This window comes from Heptranchias perlo, chromosome 12, assembly GCF_035084215.1.
Source record: "Heptranchias perlo isolate sHepPer1 chromosome 12, sHepPer1.hap1, whole genome shotgun sequence".
In the NCBI taxonomy this organism is placed as follows: domain Eukaryota; kingdom Metazoa; phylum Chordata; class Chondrichthyes; order Hexanchiformes; family Hexanchidae; genus Heptranchias; species Heptranchias perlo.
This window is the reverse complement of record NC_090336.1, coordinates 58,218,924-58,245,327: the sequence shown is the minus strand read 5'-3', so window position 1 is coordinate 58,245,327 and position 26,404 is coordinate 58,218,924. Positions and strand designations below refer to the sequence as shown.

Sequence of the window (26,404 nt, the reverse complement as noted above, 5' to 3'; positions counted from 1 at the left end):
GCGCCACTCCATCTGCAGGGCTGCTAAAGACGTCGCACAGCTTGGCGTCTTTCACCACTTCCATCAGGAGTTTGGACGTGGCGCCCAGTTTGCTGTCGGCTCTGCCGGATCGTCCAGCCGCATCAATGATGCAGTTGAAGTCACTGCCGAGAACGCCGGCCTGGACGTTGCCAGCAGCAGTGGGAGCTGCTGGAAGATGGCCAGCCGCTCGCTCTTCAGAGCCGGGGCGTACACGTTGATCAGCCGGAGTGGAGCGTTTTTGTACATTACGTCTGCTACGAGTAGGCGATCCCCCACCACCTCCTTTACTTCGGTGATGGTGATGTTGCCTCCCCGCAGCAGAATCCCCAGGCCAGAGGCACGGCAATCGTTGCCTCCCGACCAGATCGACGGCCCGTGGGCCCACCGCTGCGACCATATTTGTCCGTACTGCTCCATGCAACACTCCCCACCCCAGATCCCCAATGGTGCAGGAGAAGGCTCCCCCGGGGACCCCCTCCTCCGCTGGACGGTAACAGAATTAATCCGTGCAATTGGGCGCCTGTCTCTCTGCACTGCCAAAGTTCAAATTCCAGATCTTAGCGCGGGTCCAATCAGCAGCGGCGCCTCGTGTTAAATTAAGGCGGGAGGGGGCGGGCGCTTCTGGTTTGTTTGATACTTTTATTCTCCTTCACGGGTGATTGGTTCCCGGGACAATGGCAACCGTGCGCGAGATTCCCGGGACAATGGCAACCGTGCGCGAGATTCCCGGGACAATGGCAACCGTGCGCGAGATTCCCGGGACAATGGCAACCGTGCGCGAGAGAGCCAAACTCATGAGCCTGAACCTGAGTCTCGCGGCTCTCAGCCCGGCGCGCAGAGCAGGTATTACCGACAGTGTCACTTTGCAAATTACCTACCCCCCCCCCCCCACCATATACCTGGAAAAGGAAGGTCTCTTCCCATTCTTGACTGTTGCATTGCGTTTCCTGGCGCTCTCTTGTCACTGTTACTAAGTATCTTGATGTACTTGTGTCCCCTTTTTTGATGTTGTGCAATGTAAGCTTTTTGCAATGCAACGATTCAAGGTTAATGTTTAAATACAACGCGCAATAACTTGTGCAATCCGCTCCTGTCCATAAAGCCAATGTCACACACACTGACCCCCCGCCCCCCCCTCCCTCCATACCAATCTACCGCTGGCTTGCATTCCTCCCCCTCTGCATTTGTATGTCCACGCCTTGTATTTACATCTGAGTCAAACCACATTCCCCGAGGTACAGGGCACGGATCCAGGTCGGAGCAGTAGTTTCCCCACACACACGCGTACTGCAGTTTGGAAATCTCCAATTATTCGCAGTATCAGTGTATGCCGCGCTCTTTTAACGATGTCCGTTTTGCAGAATGGCTCATTCAGGTAAGCGGAGGTGAAGTTTTAGAAAGTACGAGGTGCGCCGGTTACTGTCGGTGCTCTGACAGTCTCTGTCCTGCTCCGTGAATGACACGAGTTCGAGTTGTGTGCGTGCGCGCCCCGCCACCACCGCGGTGCCCGTCTGCTCCCAGCGTCGGACCGCCGGCTACTGTGAGTCTGACTACCACCCCACTGAAGAGCAATGCTCGGAGAGAGATGAAGTAAATGTGGGGCCCAACCGAAAAGGAACACTTCACCGGTCACTGCAAGTGGTGCGTCCGCTCACTTGCACCCACTTCCAAGGGTTTGTTGTTAGGTGGTTTGGCTACTCAGACTCTGGAAACAGACGCGTATTAATGGTTCCTCGAATGGTATTAAGTAAAAGGCGGGGGCGGGGTGGGATAGCGGCATCAGGAGGGGCAGCAAAGTTCCAGTAACAACAGCTTGCATTTATATAGCGCCTTTAACGTAGTAAAACGTCCCAAGGCGCTTAAATCGTCGTAGTTAAATATCCTTTTGAATTCCGGATATCGAATTGCAATATTTAACTTTCTCACAGACCTTTTATGTAGGGTGATCCATAGTGTCTGTCATCATGTTTCAAAGCTGTCATGGCCTAGGACCCAAGGTTGTTACTCATTTGATCTCAAGAAGAGATTTACATAATTTCTTTCCTATTTGCTGTAGTTAGTTATTACCATTACCAGTTTGTATATGTGGTATGGGGATTTCCGAGAGAAGGGAGGACTTGAGACTAACAAAATCCAAAGGTTTCCAGCTTTGAATGGTTCCGATAATATGAAAAACAATCAGTCAAGTTAAGGGGTACATTTTGGAGCAATGACTGGTTTTATGAAAAATGCAATGAGCTGGACTCACTTACGACGAGTAGTTTAGGAAACACGCCCTGGATCTGCTTGTTTCAATAGTGGTTCGTCTTAAATTATGATGCTGCTTGACGCGCTGGTTTTTGGTTGATGCATTCCGTTTCGATGGCCCGGTGTTATCCACTTACTGAGGACTACAGTAATTAGAGGGTTAGATTGCACAATAGGGAAAAAAAAGCTCTTCCCAGCGTTGCTCATTGTCGGTCAATTACCCTAACCCATTCCATCAAGTTTCCCGCTAAAGTTGCTGTTACACCACAAGCAGTTCTAAATCTGTTATCTGTACAGTCCAATCCTCATCCGACCGAGATGTACTGGGAGTGGGTCTTATGGCCCTCTTGCTTGCAGGTCTGTTTTCTTGTTTTTTTAATGTTGCAATAAAGCAGGTGAGAGCAGTAATTTACGACATTTTTAAAAAGATGCAGGGGGTCCAGTATGGATTTGACCTATGCTGGAGCTGTGACGCCCAAGATGTGACTCTACCTAATAAACTATTCCAATGCTCTCCTGACTGGCCTCCCACCTTGCACCTTCTGTAAACTTGAGCTCATCCAAAACTCTGCCCGTATCCTAACTTGCACCAAATCCTGTTCACCCATCACCCTTGTGCTCGCTGACCTACATTGGCTCTCGTCTAGCAAAGCATCCGTTTTAAAATTCTCATCCTTGTTTTCAAATCCCTCCATAGCCTTTCCCCTCCCTCCTCCAGCCCTACAACCTCTGAGATCTCTGCGCTCCTCCAATTCTGACCTCTTGCGCATCCCCGATTTTTCATTGCTCCACCATTGGCAGTCGTGCCTTCAGCTGCCTTGGCCCTAAGCTCTGGAATTTCCTCCCTAAACCTCTCCGCCTCCTTTTAAGACGCTCCTTAAAACCTACCTGTTTGACCAAGCTTTTGGTCCTAGTATCTCCTTATGTGGCTTGGTGTCAAACTGTGTTTGATAACGCTGCTGCTGTGAAGCGCCTTGGGGTGTTTTACTACATTAAAGGCACTATATAAATGCAAGTTGTTGTTGTTGAAGTGGTCTTGGCTCTCCTGGCTTCAGTGCACTTGGGAATTCAATTGGGATCTGACTTGATTTGTATTTTTGCTTTCAGACACTAAAGCATTGATAGAATGGTGGCCTAAATCTTCAATAGATTCAGTCTCAGCCAGTGACCTATTTTCCTGTTTGTGATTGACACATTTGCCTATATAACAGATACTGCACTTCAAAAATAATTAATTTTGTACATTACAACAGTGACCACACTTCAAAAGTACTTCATTGATGGAAGGGGCAAGAACCAGAGGACACAGATTTAAGGTGATTGACAGAAGAACCAAAGGTGACATGAGGAAAATTTTTTTTACACAGCGAGTGGTTAGGATCTGGAAAGCACTGCCTGAGGGGGTGGTGGAGACAGATTCAGTCATGGCCTTCAAAAGGGAACTGGATAAATACTTGAAAGAGAAAAAAATTGCAGGGCTATGGGGATAGGGCAGGGGAGTGGGACTAGCTGGATTGCTCTTGCATAGAGCCGGCAAAGACTCGATGGGCCGAATGGCCGCTTTCTGTGATTCTATTGGTTGTAATGCATTTTGGGGCGTCCTGAGGTTGTGAAAGGTGCTGTATAAATGCAAGTCGTTTTTTGGTGTGAAGTGCTATGGAATATTCTCAAAATGTGATAAGGCCCTAATATAAATTAATATATAAGGAGGCACTAACATATAAATTAAAAAATATATATATGTGCAGAATTTGCTTGGCTTTGGAGTTTGTGCTTTGCAAATAGTCACAATTGCAACCTGCTGGCATTTTTTCTTATTTGTGTGCATTTAGTGTAGTGCTTTTGCTCATCCCTCCTAATCTCCTTTCTGGCTTGGTGACTGGTTTCTCTAAGCTTGGCTGTGAAATTCCTTGATGTTTATCAAAGACACTCCAGTTAGTCCTAGAGTCATAGAGTTATACAGCACGGATAGAGGCCCTTCGGCCCATCGTGTCCGCGCCGGCCATCAGCCCTGTCTACTCTAATCCCATATTCCAGCATTTGGTCCGTAGCCTTGTATGCTATGGCATTTCAAGTGCTCATCCAAATGCTTCTTGAATGTTGTGAGGGTTCCTGCCTCCACAACCCTTTCAGGCAGTGAGTTCCAGACTCCAACCACCCTCTGGGTGAAAAAGTTCTTTCTCAAATCCCCTCTAAACCTCCCGCCTTTTACCTTGAATCTATGTCCCCTTGTTATAGTACCCTCAACGAAGGGAAAAAGCTCCTCAGTATCCATCCTATCTGTGCCCCTCATAATTTTGTACACCTCAATCATGTCCCCCCTCAGCCTCCTCTGCTCCAAGGAAAACAAACCCAATCTTCCCAGTCTCTCTTCATAGCTGAAGCGCTCCAGCCCTGGTAACATCCTGGTGAATCTCCTCTGCACCCTCTCCAAAGCGATCACATCCTTCCTGTAGTGTGGCGACCAGAACTGCACACAGTACTCCAGCTGTGGCCTAACCAGTGTTTTATACAGCTCCATCATAACCTCCTTGCTCTTATATTCTATGCCTCGGCTAATAAAGGCAAGTATCCCATATGCCTTCTTTACCACCTTATCTACCTGTTCCGCCGCCTTCAGGGATCTGTGAACTTGCACACCAAGATCCCTCTGACCCTCTGTCTTGCCTAGGGTCCTCCCATTCATTGTGTATTCCCTTGCCTTGTTAGTCCCTCCAAAGTGCATCACCTCGCACTTTTCCGGGTTAAATTCCATTTGCCACTGTTCCGCCCATCTGACCAACCCATCTATATCGTCCTGCAGACTGTGAACCTGTTACCAAAGTTTGACATCCAGCTCCCCCCCGAATTAGATTTATGGTGTATTTAACCTGTATTGTTTGTTTTTAGAAAATGTTATGTAGCAGGTACTAAATACTATTTTCTGCAATCACGTGACACTTTTTAGAAAAATATTGATATGCCCTTTGGAAATCAATGCAGGATCACACAACACCTTACTAACAATAGTTTTGCATTGCATGATTGTCTTCAGATAGATTTCAGGGTTTAACTATACTGTGTAGGCATTATGTATTTAATTTGAAACTTGTCACAGCTGAAATAGGCCAGAAGTGCCGAGTGGATGATCCATCTCTGCCTCCTCCTGATATCCCCCCCCACCCTCCCCCATCACAGAAGCCAGTCTTCAGCCAATTCGATTCACTCCACGTGATATCAAGAAACGGCTGAGTGCACTGGATACAGCAAAGGCTATAGTCCCCGACAACATCCCAGCTGTAGTGCTGAAAACTTGTGCTTCAGAACTAGCTGCGCCTCTAGCCAAGCTGTTCCAGTACAGCAACAACACTGGCATCTACCCGACAATGTGGAAAATTGCCCAGGCATGTCATGTCCACAAAAAGCAGGACAAATCCAATCCGGCCAATTACCGCCCCATCAGTCTACTCTCGATCATCAGCAAAGTGATGGAAGGTGTCGTCAACAGTGCTATCAAGCGGCACTTACTCACCAATAACCTGCTCACCGATGCTCAGTTTGGGTTCCGCCAGGACCACTCTGCTCCAGACCTCATTACAGCTTTGGTCCAAACATGGACAAAAGAGCTGAATTCTAGAGGTGAGGTGAGAGTGACTGCCCTTGACATCAAGGCAGCATTTGACCGAGTGTGGCACCAAGGAGCCCTAGTAAAATTGAAGTCAATGGGAATCTGGGGGCAAAACTCTCTAGTGGCTGGAGTCATACCTAGCACAAAGGAAGATGGTAGTGGTTGTTGGAGGCCAATCATCTCAGCCCCAGGACATTGCTGCAGGAGTTCCTCAGGGCAGTGTCCGAGGCCCAACCATCTTCAGCTGCTTCATCAATGACCTTCCCTCCATCATAAGGTCAGAAATGGGGATGTTTGCTGATGATTGCACAGTGTTCAGTTCCATTCGCAACCCCTCAAATAATGAAGCAGTCCGAGCCCGCATGCAGCAAGACCTGGACAACATCCAGGCTGGGCTCATAACTGGCAAGTAACATTCGCGCCAGCCAAATGCCAGGCAATGACCATCTCCAACAAGAGAGAGTCTAACCACCTCCCCTTGACATTCAACAGCATTACTATCGTCGAATCCCCCACCATCAACATCCTGGGGGTCACCATTGACCAGAAACTTAACTGGACCAGCCATATAAATACTGTGGCTACAAGAGTAGGTTAGAGGCTGGGTATTCCACAGTGAGTGACTCACCTCCTGACTCCCCAAAGCCTTTCCCCCATCTACAAGGCACAAGTCAGGAGTGTGATGGAATACTCTGCACTTGTTGGAGCTACACTTATCCAGGCAACACTCAAGAAGCTCGACACCATCCAGGACAAAGCAGCCCGCTTGATTGGCACCCCATCCACCACCCTAAACATTCACTCCCTTCACCACCGGTGCGCACAGTGGCTGCAGTGTGTACCATCCACAGGATGCACTGCAGCAACTCGCCAAGGCTTCTTCGACAGCACCTCCCAAACCTGCGATCTCTACCACCTAGAAGGACAAGAGCAGCAGGCACATGGGAACAACACCAACTGCACGTTCCCCTCCAAGTCACACACCATCCCGACTTGGAAATATATCACCGTTCCTTCATCGTCTCTGGGTCAAAATCCTGGAACTCCCTTCCTAACAGCACTGTGGGAGAACCTTCACCACACGGACTGCAGCGGTTTAAGAAGGTGGCTCACCACCACCTTCTGCAGGGAAATTAGGGATGGGCAATAAATGCCAGCCTCGCCAGCGACACCCACATCCCATGAACGAATTTTAAAAAAAACACAAGGTAGACCTCTTCTGGAGCTAATCAATTAACAGCAGAGTAACATTGTTACAATTATAATCTAATCTAATCCATACAATGTTTGAATTCCGATCTTTCTCTGAATCTGGATGATCTCAAAAGATGGTTGTGATCTGAGTGTTTTATCTTTGTAGATATCATAGCTTTTAAAATCATGGAATTCTCATTAATGAAATCCAACCAGTTCCTTGGAACGCTAATGGCTGCTGTTGGCAATGCATCTGGGCTAAAGCCCCAGTAACCTTTGATCCCAAGTTCTTCAATTCATCACCCAGACAGGTTGTATTTTCAATTGCTGTTGGGTGTGGAAAATGGGCCATTTAGATGGTAAGGAAACCTTAGTTCATGCTTTGTTTACCCAAGTTTTAAAACTGGTTAATATTTTAATTGGTTGACCATTAAGAAGAAAGGAAAAGAGGCCTTTTAATTTACACTTTCTCTGGGTCTTCAGATCCTTATTTCACTTGCATGCCAATAGGTGTTCCTTGAGGAACTGTTCTCCATATAACAACCGTCAGAAGGTTAATATGAACTTATTAAAAAAAATGGCAAAGATTTTGGACTCCTTTTATAAATAGACCAGTCTTTTTACTAAAAAAAAGCCCCTGTACTGTAACAAGTTTGATTATTGTGCTTTTAAAAGCTTCTGTGTTTGTTGGCTGGTGTGTACTTTGCCTGTAAATGAATATGACCAAGTAGAAGTAATTTTAACCTGTATACATTGGCCTGGTAATGTTTATTACAAACTTGGGTCCGCGGTAGTTATCGTCTGAGTCAGTGGTGTCAGTCGCTCCCATTAGTGGTCTTTGTGTTCTTTTTGGAAGTTGACTTCCATTACCATAGTTTTAAAACTATGGTAATGGAACCTAGGGTTGTAAGAATAACATCCCTTCTGATCTGGGCTGGAAATTTGTGTCTTTTGTACAAGTATTTCTTCAATCTCTCCAAATGTGAACCAAGTGAACACTTGGTGAGATGAGACTTGTTATGAATTGTTAAGCTGTGTTGTTTCACATCAGGTGAAGGTACAGAGCAACAGTTCTGATTGGTTTTACTTGTCTTTGCGGAATATAATATAACGACTACGCAATAATTCCCCACGTCAAGCGGTCGACTTAACAGAATAACTCATCCCCATTCTGGCCTACAGCACAAGGCAGAGTCTCCTCTCCCTGCAGCCTTGTGTTCTTTTCTCTGGGGCCTCTGCCTTGCAACTTCTTTTGCCCAAGTCGTGGACCGGCTTCACAACCGTCTTTATTTCCTTAAAGCCCATTGCTATTTATCTCTTTCTTCAGACAGAGCATGATCAAAGGGCTTTCCAATACATTAGGTACAAGGTGTTCTTCAATCGCTTAGACAAGCTCATAAATTGCTTATACTGGGACATACTGTTATCCATGTGTATTCAGTATACAGTATATTTCCTTTGTGTATTCAGTGTACTGGGACATACTGTTTTCCGTGGCTAACCTGTCTGAACACCAACGACACCTTTGATTCCCAGCCTAATATGAGATGCAATTTGAGAACCTCTCATTCACTCACTCACTCACCTGACGAAGGAGATAATCTCCGAAAGCTTGTGATTTTCAAATAAAACTGTTGGACTATAACCTGGTGTTGTAAGATTCATTTCAAAAACAATTAGAGATTCTGCTTCCAACAATGGGCCAGATTTTGCTGTCAAAATAACGGTGAGGCTAATGGGGCTCGCCATTATTTGTGTAAATGGTACAGCAACTTCAGGCAAGGGGCAGATGTGCAGTCAAACTCAAATATCCAAACGTTGCTGTACGAGATGCGCCGCTCTGCCGTTAACTTCGCGAAAACAGCATCTCGCTGTCTGCCTCGCCATTGAAATGCATCGAATGGCGTAAAGTTGCTGTATTTGCACGGTAGATATGAACTAAACTCGCCACAGAAAGTTAAGTCTTGTCTATTTCAGTCTACGTGCCTAGAAGTAAAGGGAATTAGGGGTTACGGGGAGCGGGCAGGAAATTGGACACGAATTTAGATTTGAGGTTAGGATCAGATCAGCCATGATCTTATTGAATGGCGGAGCAGGCTCGAGGGGCCGATTGGCCTACTCCTGCTCCTATTTCTTATGTTCTTATGTTCACTGCGTGATAAGTGTTAATTAATGCCCGTCAACCCCTCTGACACTGAAAATTAACAATTACATGTGTGGAGTCTCATTCCTTCAGGTTTTAATTGTTTGAGATTTTAAAAATGTCAATTTTGAAAAAAAATTACTTCCTTTTTTTTCCTCTTATAATCCAATCTTTCTTTCCCTCTTTATTTCTCTTTCTGTACCTGATTTGACATTGAATTCATCCACTCTAATTTGCATTTCCTTCTCTGTCCTTGCACTGTTAATTTAGCAATCCTTCAATCTGGTTCTGGAGATACCCAGTTGTTTGCCCTGCTCATTCTGGTCCCAGATGCCCTGTTTCACTCACTGCGCTGTTATCAACTCTCACTTTCAGCAACCTGCCACACACAAAATTTAAAAACCTAGACTTGACTGTGCACGTTTAACTAATGGCAGACGCCGTTAGATGCCCTGCTGCAGCAGGGTTGTCCTAACAACCCTGTGCACTTTATATATTAAAAAAAACAACCTCCCCTTGCTCACTTAGTGAGGAGTCCCCCTCGGTGCTGGCTCACCAACCAGTGGAAAAAGTTATCCTGTTTTTTTTTACTTTATCAAAGCCTCTCAATTTTGAATACTTTTTAATTAGATTTCTTAATCTTATTTTCTCTAATGAAAAGAGCCCCAGTTTCTCTTGTTTCTTCTCATAACTGAGGACTCTCATCACTGGGATCATAATGGACCTCTCCATTGCCTTGATGTCCTTCCTAAAGTGAGGTGCCCAAAATGGGGCACAGAATTAACTAATGATTCATATGTGTTTAGCATTGCCATTGACTTTGTACTCTGTCTCTTTAATAAAACCTAGAGTCTTTTTTTAATATAGCTATATCAACCTGTCCTCCCTCTTTCACTAATTTTATCACTTAGTGTATGTCATCCCCTTATTCTTCCCAAACTGTCTTGCCTCGTTCCTTTACATCTGACATTTATCTGCTCACCCTATTAACATGTCTGTCCTTCTGAAGTCACTTTGTTGTCTTCACAGTCAACAACCTTCCCTATTTTTGTCCAGAAATTTTGACATGATAGTGTCAGCTGTCGCACAGTGGTAACACTCTCTCCTCTGAGTCAGAAGGTCTTGAGTTCGAGCCCCACTCCAGAGACTTGAGCACAAAATCTAGGCCAACATTCCAGTGTGGTACTGAGGGAGTGCTGTATGGTCGGAGGTGGCGTCTTTCAGATGAGGCGTTAAACCAAGGCCCTGTCTGCCCCCTCAGGTGGATGTAAAAGATCCCATGGCCACTATTTTGAAGAAGTGCAGGGGAGTCCTGGTCGATATTTATTCCTCAACCACCATCTTAAAGCAGATTATCTGGTCATTTATCACATTGCTGTTTGTGTGCAAATTGGCTGCTGGTTTCCTACATTACAACAGTGACTACACTTCAAAAGTACTTCATTGGCTGTGAAGCGTTTGGGATGTTGTGACACGACTGAGTTCAGAGCATGCGCAGCGCTGACACGACTGCGTTCAGAGCGGAAGTAATGAAGCTATGGAGGGATTTCAACATGAGAATTTTAAAATCAAGGTGTTGCTGGACTGGAAGCCAATGTAGGTCAGTGAGCACAGGGGTGATGGGGGAACGAGACTTGCTGCGAGTTAGGATACAAGCACCAGAGTTTTGGATGAGCTCAAGTATATTGAAGGTGGAAGATGAGAGGCCGGCCAGGAAAGCATTGGAATAGTCGAGTATGGAGCTAACAAAGGCATAGATGAGGCTTTCAGCAGCAGATGGGCTGAGGCAGGGGCTGAGATGGGCAGTGTTGTGGAGGTGGAAGTAGGTGGTCGTTGTGATGGAGTAGATATGGGATCGGAAGCTCAGCTCCGGGTCAATTAGGGAATTTTATCAGCAAGCTTTCACGTGACACCTTATCAAACACATTTTTAAAATCCACATTCACATCTATGGCATTTCATTTATCAATAGACTTATTTTCTCAAAGAACTCAAATTTGTCAGTCAATAGTTGCCTATTGCATAATGCCTCGCCCCAGTTAACCCATGCTTTTCTAGGTGAGTGTTAATTTTATTCCATATTATGTGCTGACCAAGCTTTTGGTCACCTGTCCTAATATCATCTTATGTGGCTCAGTGTCACATTTTGTTTGATAATCGCTCCTGTGAAGCGCCTTGGGACGTTTTACGTTAAAGCCGCTATATAAATGCAATTGTAAACAATTTTACAACACCAAGTTATAGTCCAGCAATTTTATTTTAAATTCACAAGCTTTCGGAGGCTTCCTCCTTCGTCAGGTAAATCTTTTTTACCTGAGGAAGGAGGAAGTCTCCGAAAGCTTGTGAATTTAAAATAAAATTGCTGGACTATAACTTGGTGTTGTAAAATTGTTTACAATTGTCAACCCCAGTCCATCACCGGCATCTCCACATCATATAAATGCAAGTTATTGTTGTAGAATCTTACCCACTTCTGATTGGTTTACAGTTACCTTGTTATCCCTTTTTGAACAGAGGTGTTTCAGTGGCAACCCCCCACCCCCCAACCCAGTCCTGTGGCAGAATTTCCATACCTAAGGGATGTTTGAAACACTGTGGTTGGAGCCTCTGCCATTTAAAATGATAAAGGGATTTGATAAGATGGAAAAAGAGAAACTCTTTCCTCAGCTGGGGAATCCAGAACGAGGGAATGCAATCTTGAAATGAGACCGAGGCCATTTACGAGTAAAATCAGGAAATGGTTTTCCACATAAAGGGTAGTGGAAATCTGGAACTTCTTTTTTCCCCCCAACGGGCTGTGGATGCTGAGGTTCAACTGAAATATTCAAGACTGAGGTCGATAGGTTTTTGTTAGTTAAGTTGTATCAAGAGACATGGAGTTGAGGTACAAATCAGCCATGATCTATTTGAATGACGGAACAGGCTCGAGGGGCTGAATGGCCTACTCCTGTTCCTCTGGCATCCCTAAGCATTCTAGGATGCATGTGATTAGAGTCTGGTGCCTTTTCTATTTTTGAGCTCGATCTATATTTTTCTTCAGTACTACTTTCTTATCCACAGCTACCCCCTCTCATTGATCCACCACCTCCTTGCATTCCAACTACCACACACTTTTGCAACAGTTCAAGCAAAGTATTTGTTGTGTATCTTTGCCATTCCATCATCCCTTATAAGATTTCCTTTTTCATATTTAATAGCCCCACCCTCTAACTGTTTTGCATTTTGTGTTTATAAAATCCTTTACCATTTCCCTTTATCTGCTTGTCTTCCTCCATAACCCACTTACCTGTCCTAATCTTTTTTTATTCGTTCATGGGATGTGGGCATCGCTGGTGAAGCAGGCATTTATTGCCCATCCCTAATTGCCCTTGAGAAGTGAGCCACCTTCTTGAACCGCTGCAGTCCGTGTGGTGAAGGTTCTCCCACAGTGCTGTTAGGAAGGGAGTTCCAGGATTTTGACCCAGCGACTATGAGGGAACGGCGATATATTTCCAAATCGGAATGGTGTGTGACTTGGAAGGGAACGTGCAGATGGTGTTGTTCCCGTGTACCTGCTGCTCTTGTCCTTCTAGGTGGTAGAGGTTGTGGGTTTGGGAGGTGCAGTCGAAGAAACCTTGGCGAGTTGCTGCAGTGCATCCTGTGGATGGTACATACTGCAGCCACTGTGCGCCGGTCGTGAAGGGAGTGAATGTTTAGGGTGGTGGATGGGGTGCCAACCAAGCGGGCTGCTTTGTCCTGGATGGTGTCGAGCTTCTTGAGTGTTGTTGGAGCTGCACTCATCCAGGCAAGTGGAGAATATTCCATCACACTCCTGACTTGTGCCTTGTAGATGGTGGAAAGGCTTTGGGGAGTCAGGAGGTGAGTCACTCGCCGCAGAATACCCAGCCTCTGACCTGCTCTTGTAGCCACAGTATTTATGTGGCTGGTCCAGTTAAGTTTCTGGTCAGTGGTGACCCCCAGGTTGTTGATGGTGGGAGATTCGGTGATGGCAATGCTGTTGAATGTCAAGGGGAGGTGGTTGGACTCTCTCTTGTTGGAGATGGTCATTGCCTGGCACTTGTCTGGCACGAATGTTACTTGCCACTTATGAGCCCAAGCCTGGATGTTCTCCAGGTCTTGCTGCACGCAGGCTCGGACTGCTTCATTATTTGAGGGGTTGCGAATGGAACTGAACACTCTGCAATCATCAGTGAACATCCCCATTTCTGACCTTTATGATGGAGGGAAGGTCATTGATGAAGCAGCTGAAGATGGTTGGGCCTATATTTTCTTCAACTTCCTATACTTTTTATATTGGCTTGATTTTCTTTTTCTTTTTTAGCTCTAGCCCTACAAAGCAATGAAAACTAGAACTTGCTCCCTTATTTGGTCTCTTCATGGAAACTACAGTCTAGCCATAAGAAAAGTATTGTGGTTTTGTGGGGGGGGGGTGCGGGAGGAAGTCAGAAATATAATACCTCAGCAAAGTGCTTGATGCAATATAGCTGCAGATACTCTACCTGGCCACCACTCTGCTACCATATGTAAACTGATGAACTCCTGAGCCCATGACTGTACTAAACTAGCGTCTGGGATTTGAGTGGCCTGAGTCACTCTTTTACTTTGCTTCCAGTAGACAGATGCCTCCCCAAAGGCATACAGTGAGATTGGGAACACTGTTATCCAAAGACTGTGTGCATCCAGACTTTGTCATGGGGTAAAAGAAAGAAAGACGTGCATTTATGTAGCACCTTTCACCACCGCAGGACGTCCCAAGGTGCTTTCAAACCAATTAAGTGTTTTTGAAGTGTAGTCACTGTTGTAATGTTGTGTACAGCAAGGTCCCACAAATAGCAACGAGATAGTGACCAGATTTTTTTTTTATGATGTTGGTTGAGGGATAAATATTGGCCCAGGACACTGGAGGACTTCTCTTCTCTACTTTGAAATAGTGCCATGGGATACTTTCTGTCCACCTGAGAGGACAGACAAGGCCTCTGTTTAATGTCTCATCCGAAAGACGGTACTTCCAACAATACTGCACTGGGAGTGTCAGCCTAAATTTTGTGCTCAAGTTTCTGGAGTGGGACCAACTGAGTCATGGCTGACACTTTGGGTTAACAAGATATTGTGCTTCGAGAAACTTTTTTTGATAACTTCACTTTTGTTTTGTTTTTCTTTTTCAGATTTGCCTACCGGTAAACCATTTAGAGCAACTCGTATTTGGTGCAACATAATTATTGCCCTTCACTCAGAAGTGGAGGTGAAACGACGCAGACACAATCTGAAACATCACAATGACTGCTTTCTTGGGTCTGATGCTGTGGACGTCACTCTAAGTCACCTTCTGCAGAATAGTTATTTTGGTGAAGCTGAAATCTCTCGATCAAAAGTGGTGCGGCTTTGCCAGGCTTTGATGGATAATAAGGTGTTTGAAGGAGTTGGCACAAAACTTTTTGGCAAAGATAAGAAAGAGTGTACTTTCGAGGACAGTAGCTGCAGTTTGTACAGATTTACCACAACGCATAGGTGGGTTGATGCTGTGAAGGAACACCCAAGCATGAGCCGTTCTCCCAGGGTTCCACCAAGTCCTGGATTCAATGGATTGCATAGGAGGTAAGGTCATTTAAGATCTTGATTGTGACATTCTTTCACTTGTAGAGGTTGCAGCTGATCGCAGTACTACGCACTGCCCACTGCAGTATTAAAAAAAAAAGTCGATGAACTTTACCAACAGCTACAGCTGAGGACTGGTTTGGACTTTGTAATTTTGGAAGCTATTTTTAGCATGCCTCTTAAAATAGTTTTGCATATTACAACATGAACTATTCTGCAGAACGTGGAAATTGGTTTGAATCCCTTGTTGAACTGGAGCCTCGATCCTTCCCCTACGATCAAACAGGAATGGGGTGCATCCAAGAGTAGGATTCCAAGGAACATCAGCATTGCCACTCTGACCAGGCACTAGTAGACAATGCTAATGACTGGCTTCTTGCTCCTTTCCTCATGCCTTGGGAGACTTCCAAGGCAAAAGCTGAAATGTTGTAGTACTTCCATGTGCCTCGGACAATGAGTAATTGCTGCCAAAGCTCAAAACTGAAAGTAGGTGCAAGTGTTTCGGGATATTTATCTAAAGGCGTTAGAACTGACCAACTAAGTGAGTTGTGTTATTCAGTGGCACAATGTGGGCTATCCAGTTTTTTTTTGGATTCATTCTCGGGATGTGGTTGTTCCTGGCAAGATCAACATTTATTGCTCGTCCCTAGTTGCCCAAATTTTTGTAGTGGTTTGAAACAACTGAGTGGTTTGCTAGATCAGGAAATATGGAACTGGAGCCACATATAGGCCAGACCGGGTAAGGAAGTCAGGTTTCCTTTGCTAAAGGACATTAGTGAACCAGTAGGGTTTTTGCGACAATCTGACAGCTTCATGGTCACTTTTACTGATACCAGCTTTTTATTTCCAGATTTTAAAAAAAAACTGAATTCAAATTCTCAAACTGCCATGGTGAGATTTGAACTCATGTTTTCTGGATTACTAGTCCAGTTCAGTAACATAACCAGCACATGCCAGGGAGGGAGAAAGAGGAGGATAGAAGTTGGGCACCTTCACGTACGCTGAGGATGGCAATCTGAGAATGGAACCCTTTCCTCCTGCCCATGTATGGAGGCTCGAGAGTAGTTTATCTGCCCGGTCTTTGACCTGAATGACGGAATGTGGCCTGGGTCTGCGGAGTTGGGAAATGTGATCATTGGTGTGCTGTTCCATAATTCAAAGCTCTTTCTTGAGAAAACGTGTCTTTTTTAAACAAAATTAGCTTTACCTCTACCCTAGAGGGCTGTGGATGCCCAGTCGTTCAGTATATTAAAGACTGAGATCGATAGATTTTTGGACTCTTAAGTTGAGGTCAAAGATCAGCCATGATCCTATTGAATGGTGGAGCAGGCTCCAGGGGCTATATGTCCTTCTGCTCCTATTTCTTATGTCTTCTAGTTTAGAAGAAATAAAAAAATAACTCAAGGTAAATCGAAGTAATTCTATTGTCATAAATTACTTAGATTTTTGGCAACCAAAGGTATTAAGGGATATGGGCCAAAGGCAGGTATTTGGAGTTAGATCACAGATTAGCCATGATCTTATCAAATGGCAGAGCAGGCACGAGGGGCTGAATGGCCTACTCATGTTCCTATGTCATGTAATTGGTTTAACCTGTAACAATCCTTCCAATAAGAAAATGCTTTTTTTGTGCGCCTAGGCAAGAACCAGCTCACTTTTCCACATCTACAGATACCAACCCTGCTGACAGCTCATTAGAAGAACTGCTTGATAACTTGAGTTTAAAACCGGTAAATTCTTCTCACGTTGAAACTACACAGCTGCCTCAGACAGGTAAGTGTTGCTCATCACGTTGAATGACGAGCTCTATAAGACCGCAACGTTAATTACAGGTTGACTTTTCAATGTAGACCAACTGTTCAGCTTGCTTAACTTGAATTGTACATGTTCTCAGCTAGCCTCCTTGAGATAACTACTTAATCACCTGATCCTATTGTCTTAGTCAAGATGCATAGCTATTAACTTATTCTGAAATCCCTTTTCACCTGCATGTTTCCCCTAATTTCCCCTCCCCCACCCTTGAATGGAGCATTGACTTGTGTTGGGTATGTTTCATTGGTTCTCTGGTACCTTTCCCAAGCAGCTATTCGCATGGGTGAGTGTTGGTGGGCTGAGAGACCATGAGGACGTTGCAGATGAGTCCAATCCTATGCTTGTCAGACATCCATATGTGAGTGCTTTCCAGCAGGGGGTCACAGTGATCAAGAGCAGATGTCCTGCTAACCCCTCCCTCTCCAGCCTTGGGAACAAAAACCAATCGTAATGCAGAGATAAGACTGGTGAACTCAACAGTCGCCAAGGCTTCTTCGGCAGCACCTCCCAAACCCGCGACCTCCGCCACCTGGAAGGACAAGGGCAGCAGGTGCATGGGAACAACATCAGCTCCTAAGTTCCCCACCAAGTCACGCACCATCCTGACATGGACGTCGCTGAGTCAAATTCCTGGAACTCCCTACCAGCTCTGTGGGAGCACCAGTGGTTCAAGAAGGAGGCTCACCACCACCTTCTCAAGACAACTAGGGATGGGCAGTAAGTGCTGGTCTGGGCAGTAAGTGCTGGTCTTGCCAGCGATCGCCCACATCCCGAAGATTTTTTTTTTAAACATCACAGATCACGTATTGGGCCTGTTCACTAAACAACTTGCCTACTTGAGCTGTTGGGAGCCCAGCATTCATTTTACTGTGACCTGACTGCAGTGATATTGAATTAATGCTGTATTTGAGCTATTTTCTGCTATTGAGACTTTCACAAAATATCTAACTTTTTATGATTATAATTTCTTATAATCTGTGGAAATACTTGTCAACTATAGGAAAATTTAACTTTTTCAGCAACCCTTTTCTATAATACTGGTGTGTACCAATCTTTTTTTATACATATTTTGGTGTCAATGCATAACATGAAGGATAATTTCCCAATGGTTCAATGTCTGCATAAACAAGATATACAAAGAAAATGATTAAGCCCATAAGAGAAAGAAATGGCATTTTGAACCTGATCATAACTGACTCTTTATTCATTCTCATGATGTGGGCGTCGCGAGCAAGACCAGCATTTATTGCCCATCCCTAATTGCCCTTGAGAAGGTGGTGGTGAGCTGCTGCAGTCCATGGTGGGAATGAGCAAAACTTACTTTTCCAAACTTTCAAATCATTAATCAAATTAAACAACCTTTCCATGTTAATATTTTACTGCATTTAAATCCTTTACTGGCATTTCCTCTTCAGATTATACAGTATCTGGTTAGTGTTGCTACAAAATAGATTTTAAAAATATATATTGCTACAACATAGCAAATAATCCTCTGGAAAGCATTATAAACACTTGCACCCTTCTCCAACCACTTTAACTCAGCGACCTTTTGTAAGTTTCTTTTGTATGCAATGATTGGGTCTGCCATAAAAGTTTATGTAGTCACTGAATAAATCAGAACCAATTTAGCATTTGTGTGCCTGGAAGGTTATTGCAAAGTCTGTCTTTAGGTGAAATGTGGGGCTATTTCTCAAACTGTTTGTTTGTTGTTTTAGGCTGAGTAAAATCTGAGATGACTACCACAAACAATTTAATTTCCTTTTTGCAGTTGTTAGTGAGGTATGGCAGGAACAAACAATCCTGCGTCTGCTGCAGTTGATTGAGCTCCCGATCTTGGATTCTCTACTGGATAGAAAAGAGCACCGGCCAAAGCCACAGAATTCAAGCAACAACACCGATGTCATTACAAGCAACTTTCTGGACCGAGAAATCCTAAAGGCTTTTGGTGATTCTCAGTACGTATCTGTCTGTTATTTGTTTCAACTTTACACCCTCTCTGGTGACTTGTAACCATGTGCCATTTTGAAAAGAGCATTAGAGAGTCTGGTAGTTGTAAGAACAGAAGTATGGCACTAGAATGAACTGACCCATCAAGTCCATTTCTTTTGCTGTGCTTGTATAATTTACCCAATTTACCTTCTTGGCGATGGATCAGCAAAATTCCTCCACCCCCCCCCCCCTCACCTAGGCAATTGAAGGGAGAGTCCCTAATGTTTAACCATGCAATCTATGTTAAACATCTTTTGGTTGTTTTTCTTAGATGTATTTCTATGATGTTAGTGGTTAGAGAATCATTCGGTAGAGCACCTATAATTTACATTGTTTTGAATCAGATATTTATCCAGTAATTTTTTTAAAAAAAGGAATTGCTCAGCCTGGCATTGTACAAGCCACCCTTCCTGAGAGTCATTCCATGTGGCTGTTGTGGGGGAAGAGTAGGTAGAGAAGAGGACAGGATTTATTTTAATCTCTGCTCGTTTCATTCTGTACTCATCTTCAGTCAGAGTAAATGGCCTGCTTACATCTGCATTATTCATGCCTCTTACTTTAAAGACCTGGATTATGTTCTCCACCTCCGAAAGATGAGTGAATCTCTTCTGTGAATTTCTTTGGAACTTAGAGCCCCAAGTCCCAGAATCACCAGCACTGCTCTTCTCCAAACATATTCCTTTCACCGATTTTGTTTTTATTGAAGTTGAGTTAAACTTGCATATAATTACATAGTGTACAGCACAGAAACAGGCCATTCAGCCCAACAGGTCTGTGCCGGTTTTCATGCTCCACACGAGCCTTGAACCACCCCTATCCTTATATTCCTTTCTCCCTCATATCTAGCTTCATTTTAAATGCATCTATGCTATTTGCCTCAACTACTCCTTGTAGTAGTGAGTTCCACATTCTAACCACTCTAGGTAAAGAAGTTTCTCCTGAATTCCCCATTAGTGGCATCTTCTATTTATGGCCCCTAGTTCTAGTCTCCCCTACAAGCAGAAACATCTTCTGAACATCTACCCTATCAAACCCTTTCTTAATCTTAAAGACCTCTATCAGGTCACCCTTCAATCTTCTCTTTTTCTAGAGAAAGGAGCCCCAGCCTGTTCAATCTTTCCTGATAGGTATAACCTCTCAGTTTTAGTGGTATCATAGTAGGAACATAGGAACAGGAGTAGGCCATTCAGCCCCTTGTGCCTGCTCTGCCATTTGATAAGATCATGGCTGATCTGTGACCTAACTCCATATACCCGCCTTTGGCCCATATCCCTTAATACCTTTGGTTGCCAAAAAGCTATCTATCTCTGATCTAAATTTAGCAATTGAGCTAGTATCAATTGCCATTTGGAAGAGAGTTCCAAACTTCTACCATCCTTTGTGTGTAGAAATGTTTTCTAATCTCACCCCTGAAAGGTCTGGCTCTAATTTTTAGACTGTGCCCCCTACTTATAGAATCCCCAACCAGCAGAAATAGTTTCTCTCTCTCTCTCTCTCTCTCTCTCCACCCTATCTGTTCCCCTTAATATCTTATAACCTTCGATCAGATCACCCCTTAACCTTTGAAACTCTGGAGAATACAACCCCAATTTGTGTAATCTCTCCTCGTAACTTAACCCTTGAAGTCCGGGTATCATTCTAGTAAACCTACGCTGCACTCCCTCCAAGGCCAATATGTCCTTCCGAAGGTGCAGTGCCCAGAACTGCTCACAGCACTCCAGGTGCAGTCTAACCAAGGTTTTGTATAGCTGCAGCATAACTTCTGCCCCCTTGTACTCTAGTCCTCTAGATATAAAGGCCAACAGTCCATTTGCCTTCTTGATTATTTTCTGCACCTGTTCATGACACTTCAATGATCTATGTACCTGAACCCCATAGTCCCTCTGGACATCACTGTTTTTAACTTTTTACCATTTAGAAAGTACCCTGTTCTATCCTTTTTTGATCCAAAGTGGATGACCTCACATTTGCCTACATTGAATTCCATTTGCCACAGTTTTGCCCATTCACCTAATCTATCAATATCGCTTTGTAATTTTATGTTTTCATCTACACTGCTTACAATGCCACCAATCTTTGTGTCATCGGCAAACTTAGATATGAGACTTTCTATGCCTTCATCTAAGTCGTTAATAAATATTGTGAATAATTGAGGCCCCAAGACAGATCCCTGCGGGACTCCACTAGTCACATCCTGCCAATGTGAGTAGAGACCCATTATCCCTACTCTCTGTCGATTTTCGCTCAGCCAACTTCCTAACCAAGTCAGTACATTTTCCCTCGATTCCATGGGCTTCTATCTTAGCTAACAGTCTCTTATGTGGGACCTTATCAAATGCCTTCTGGAAGTCCATATAAATAACATGCATTGACATTCCCTTGTCCACTACTTTAGTCACCTCTTCAAAAAATTCAATCAGGTTTGTCAGGCACAAACTACCTTTCACAAATCCATGCTGGCTCTCCCTGATTAACTGAAAATTCTCGGTGTTCAGTCACCCTATCCTTAATTATAGACTCCAGCGTTTTCCCCACAACAGATGTTAGGCTAACTGGTCTATAATTCCCTGGTTTCCCTCTCTCTCCTTAAAAAGTGGAGTGACATGTGCAATTTTCCAATCTCAAGGGACAGTTCCTGAATCTAGAGAACTTTGCAGATGCCTTAACTATAATCTTTCAATGTGCTCACCTACTTCCTTTAAAACCCTGGGATGGAAACCATCTGGTCCTGGGGATTTGTCACTCTTTAGTGCTATTATTTTCTTCATTACTGTTGCTTTACTTATGTTAATTTTATTGAGTCCCTGTCCCCGATTCAATATTAGTTTTCTTGGGATTTCTGGCATGCTTTCCTCTCTTTCTACTGTAAATACTGACGCAAAGTAATTGTTCAACATGTCCGCCATTTCCCCATTGTCAATGACAATATCCCCACTTTCATTTTTTAAGGGGCCAACACTGCTCCTGACCACCCTCTTTTTCCTAATATAACTATAAAAGTTCTTCGTATTGGTTTTGATATCCCTTGCGAGTTTCTTTTCATACTCTCTTTTTGTAGCTCTTCCTATCTGTTTTGTGACACTTTGATCTTTATATCTTTCCCATTTGCCAGGATCTGTGCCATTTTTTGCCTTTTTGTATGCTCTTTCCTTATGTCTTATCCTGTCCCTTACCTCTTTAGTTGTCCATGGCTGTTTTTTTTGGCAAGTGGAGTTCTTGCCCCTCAGGGGTATAAACCGATTCTGTATCACGTTAAATGTTTCTTTAAACATTTCCCGCTGATCATCAGTCGTTTTACCCATTAACAGATTTGCCTAGTTTACTGTGGACAGTCTCTGTCTCATCCCATTGAAGTCGGCCTTGCCCAAGTCTAGAATCTTAGCAGCTGATCCACTTTTTTCCCTTTCAAACACTACATTGAACTCGATCATGTTATGATCGCTATCGGATAGATGTTCACGCACAGTTAAGCTGTTAACTAAATCTGGTTCATTACTCATTACTAAATCTAGTATGGCTTTCCCCCTTGTTGCCTCTAGGACATACTGCTGTAGAAAACTATCCCGGACACACTCAAGAAATTCACTACCTTTCTGACAGTTGCTAGTCTGCTTTTCCAAATCTATGTGAAGGTTAAAGTCCCCCATTAAGACCACTATGCCTTTGTTACACAGTTGTCTAATCTCTGCATTTATACAATCTAGCACTTCAGAGCTGCTGCCAGGGGTCCTATACACAACTCCCACTATAGTCTTAGATCCTTTCCTATTTCTCAATTCAACCCATAAGGTCTCTGTTGGCTGCTTACCTCTCGTTATATCCCCCTTTATCATTGAAGTGATTTCATCTCTAATCATTACGGCTACTCCTCCCCCTCTTCCATTTTCCCTATCTCTCCTGTAGACCTTATAACCTGGTATATTTAGTTCCCAATCCTGACCATCCTGCAGCCATGTCTCAGTAATAGCTATCATGTCATACCCTCCAATTTGAATTTGAACCTGTAGTTCATTTAATTTATTCCTTATACTCCGTGCATTTGTATATAGAACTCTGAGTTGGGCCACACACCCTAGCCTGACCTTCAGCTTTGATGCTGGGATAATCACCTTACGCCTTCTAGTTTTCACTTTAACTGTAGTGTCTAAAGTACACTTTCTTTCTGCTGCTCTACGCTTTTCCCTTTCATTTGTTCTTGAACAACTGTTTGTACTATTTGTATTGTAAATTTCCTCTGGGTCGTCCCCTCTCTTGCTGCTCTCAACTTTACTCCCTTCTGATTCCCCGCTCAGGTTCCCATCCCCCTGCCACTCTAGTTTAAACCTTCCCCAACAGCACTAGCAAACACCCCTGCGAGGACATTGGTCCCGGTCCTGCTCGGGTGCAACCTGTCCCGCTTGTACAGGTCCCACCTTCCCCAGAACCGGTCCCAATGTCCCAGGAATCTAAATCCCTCCCTCCTACACCATCCCTGCAGCCACGCATTCATCCGGTCTATTCTCCTGTTCCTATACTCACTAGCACGTGGCACTGGTAGTAATTCTGAGATCACTACCTTTTTAATTTATCTCCTAACTCCTCAAATTCACCTTGCAGGACCTCATCCCTTTTTTTACCTATGTCGTTGGTACCGATATGGACCACGACTACTGGCCGTTCACCCTCCCCCTCCAGAATGCCCTGCAGCCGCTCCGTGACATCCTTGACCCTAGCACCAGGGAGGCAACATACCATCCTGGAGTCACGTTTGCGGCTGCAGAAACGCCTATCTGTTCCCCTTACAATTGCATCCCCTATCACTATAGCCCTGCCACTATTCTTCCTCCCCACCTGTGCAGCAGAGCCACCCGTGGTGCCATGAACTTGGCTTTTGCTGCTTTCCCCTGATAAGCCATCTCCCCCAACAGTATCCAAAGCGGTATATCTGTTTGAGTGACTCCTGCTCTACCTGCCTAGTCCTTTTACTCTGCCTGGCGGTCACCCATTTCCTTTCTGCCTGTGTAATCTTCACCTGTGGTGTGACCACCTCACTGTACGTGCTATCCACGATAGTCTCAGCATCATGGATGCTCCACAGTGAATCCACCCGCAGCTCCAGCTCCGTAATGCGTTTAGCCAGTAGCTGCAGCTGGACACACTTCCTGCACACATGGTCGCCAAGGACACTAGTAGTGTCCATGACTTCCCACATAGTGCAGGAGGAGCATATTACGGGTGCGAGCTGTGCTGCCATGACTTGCCTTAGATTTACACTGCGTTCAGCTCTCAGACTCTCCTCCCGCTCTCGGTCTCTCCTTTTATACTGTCGGACTCTCCTGCCTCACCTGTGACGTCGCACAGTAGTTTTCTCTTGTTGCAGGTCTGCTGCTGCTTTTATTCCCCAATCTCAGTCTTCCGCTGCTCAGGTCCGCCGCCGCTCTGTAGGAAAAGCAAGGCAAAGCAGCATCCCCTTCCCCACTTCACTGAACTCCTGCACTCACCAAACTCTCAGTTGTCTCACATGGTGCTCCGTTGCACTCATAGTAAATCTTTTTTTGCACCTTCTCCAGTGCCTCTATATCCTTTTTATAATATGGAGCTGAGAACTGTGCACCGTACTCCAAGTATGGTCCAACCAAGGTTCTATACAAATTTAACATAACTTATCTGCTTTTCAATTTTATCTGTCTAGAAATGAACCCCAGTGGTTGGTTTGCTTTTCTTTATGGCTGTGACTTGTATGGAACCTTGATTAGACCACACTTGAGTTTGGTGCACAGTTCTGGTCTCCATATTACAAAAAGGATATAGAGGCACTGGAGAAGGTGCAAAAAAAAAGTTTTAAAAGGTTGATTCCAAAACTCAGAGGATATACTTATCAGGAAAGGCTGAACAGGCTAAGGCTCTTTTCTCCAGAATAGGGAAGTCTGAGGGGTGACCTGATAGAAGTCTTCAAAATTATGAAGGGGTTTGATAGGGTAGACATAGATAAGATGTTTCCACTTGCAGGGAAGTCCAAAACTAAAGGACACCAATATAAGATAGTCACTAATAAATCCAATAGGGAATTCAGGAGAAAGTTCTTTACCCAGAGAGTGGTTAGAACATGGAACTCGCTACCTCAAGGAGTAGTTGAGGTGAATAGCATAGATACGTTTAAAGGGAAGCTAGATAAGTATGAGGGAGAAAAGAATAGAAAGAAATGCGGACAGGGTTAGATGAACTAGGGTGGGAGGAAGGAGGCTTGTGTGGAGCATAAACACCTGTTGAGCCAAATTGCCTGTTTTTGTGCTGTAATTTCTATAATATAAGGGTAGGATACCTGAAACTGCGCATACTTTTGGGCATCCTTTACAAGTTAGCTTTGGTTTACAAGTTTTCCTGTGATGCTCCTAACCTCTGAATAGGCCTTATTAACATCTTCACATTGACTGGATGCTTTGTGATTTAGTTGCACCAAATCTTTTTCTTACATGCAAACTTGTACTCCCTCACGATTGCCCTTGGCTACCGTTGCGTTTTAGTTTAGTGATGGCTTGAGGGAGGGGGTAAATGTATCGCATTATCTGGTATCGAACCACTCCAACAAAACCCCAAGTTCAAGCTCTTGTCTATGTTGAAGAGGATAAGATTCAGCAAGGGTTCCTGCTTAGTGTGTTCCTGGAAAGCACATGTAGATTTTTTAAAAATCATTCTGTGGATATGGGAGTCGCTAGCGAGGCCGGCATTTATTGTCCATCCCTAATTGCCCTTGAGAAGGTGGTGGTGAGCCGCCTCTTGAACCGCTGCAGTCCGTGTGGTGACGGTTCTCCCACAGTGCTGTTAGGAAGGGAGTTCCAGGATTTTGACCCAGCGACAATGAAGGAACGGTGATATATTTCCAAGTCAGGATGGTGTGTGACTTGGAGGGGAACTCGTAGATGATGGTGTTTCCATGCATCTGTTGCCCATGTCCTTCTAGGTGGTGGAGGTCATGGGTTCGGGAGGTTGTGGGTTTGGGTGAAGACGAGAGTGAGTAGCCTGTTCAGTCTTCCTGCCTACGTATCCATGAAGGATAGCCCCTCATGAGGTACAGGAGAGCTGCTTGTGCCATTGGAAGTTCCTGTCTGGAGAGGAGGGGTGAAAAACTAATTGTATTTGTATGAATATTGTGCTGTTTTTTTAAAAAAAGAAAAAGTACTGCAGTTTATATGAGAAAAAATTTGCCAGGAAAGTAATGTCTTCAAAGACTATTTAACCCTTGCATTTTACTCTCGACTAGGGAAGATGATTGGCTGTCGGCTGCAATCGATGTACTTGAGTATCTCCCGGACCTGATGGTGGTGGAGGTCAGCAGGAATCTACCACAACCGTCCTCTGATGTAGACCAGTGCAAAATGCTGCTTTTTGATGCCATTGCTAAATATTACAGTCAAACCAAAGACCCTCTCCTCACCAACGACTTCTTTGATATCCATACAGGGGTTGCTGAGCTCCTTGGTATGTATAACACTCACCACTAACTGACACATCAGTAATGGGGAGCAGTTTGCAGTGACTAATTATAATCCTACAGTGGCTAGGAGTTGAGCAGTAATGTGACGTCGAAAGCTGTAAACTAGGCAAACCTGGTACTTTACAACAGTAACGTTGCATTTAGGGTGTGTGTGTGTGTGGAGGCTGAAACAATTAGACTGGCTGCTTAATGTAATTTTGAAAGGCTTTGCAAATAGTCACCAAGTATCCAAGAGACACCCATTCCAGGGACTTGAGCACAAAATCTAGGTTCACATTCCAGTGCCGGTACTGAGGGAGTGCTGCAGTGTCGGAGGTGCCGT

General features: G+C 44.4%; 1 protein-coding gene across 2 annotated transcripts in view; it reads left to right on the top strand.

The window, feature by feature from the left end:
• The first annotated feature begins 663 nt into the window (after positions 1-663).
• The window catches only part of depdc7a (DEP domain containing 7, paralog a), a 43,390-nt gene continuing 17,649 nt past the window's right edge, over positions 664-26,404 (top strand). Inside the window, exons 1-5 of one of the 2 annotated variants that reach the window (XM_067993554.1) lie at positions 664-864; positions 14,378-14,807; positions 16,447-16,580; positions 18,388-18,574; positions 25,849-26,066. In XM_067993554.1, coding sequence (XP_067849655.1) covers positions 696-864; positions 14,378-14,807; positions 16,447-16,580; positions 18,388-18,574; positions 25,849-26,066 — 1,138 coding nt within the window. In that variant the 5' untranslated portion in view covers positions 664-695. Of the gene's footprint in view, positions 865-1,230; positions 1,397-14,377; positions 14,808-16,446; positions 16,581-18,387; positions 18,575-25,848; positions 26,067-26,404 lie in introns of those variants that run through there. The other variant, XM_067993555.1, reaches the window with a different exon arrangement.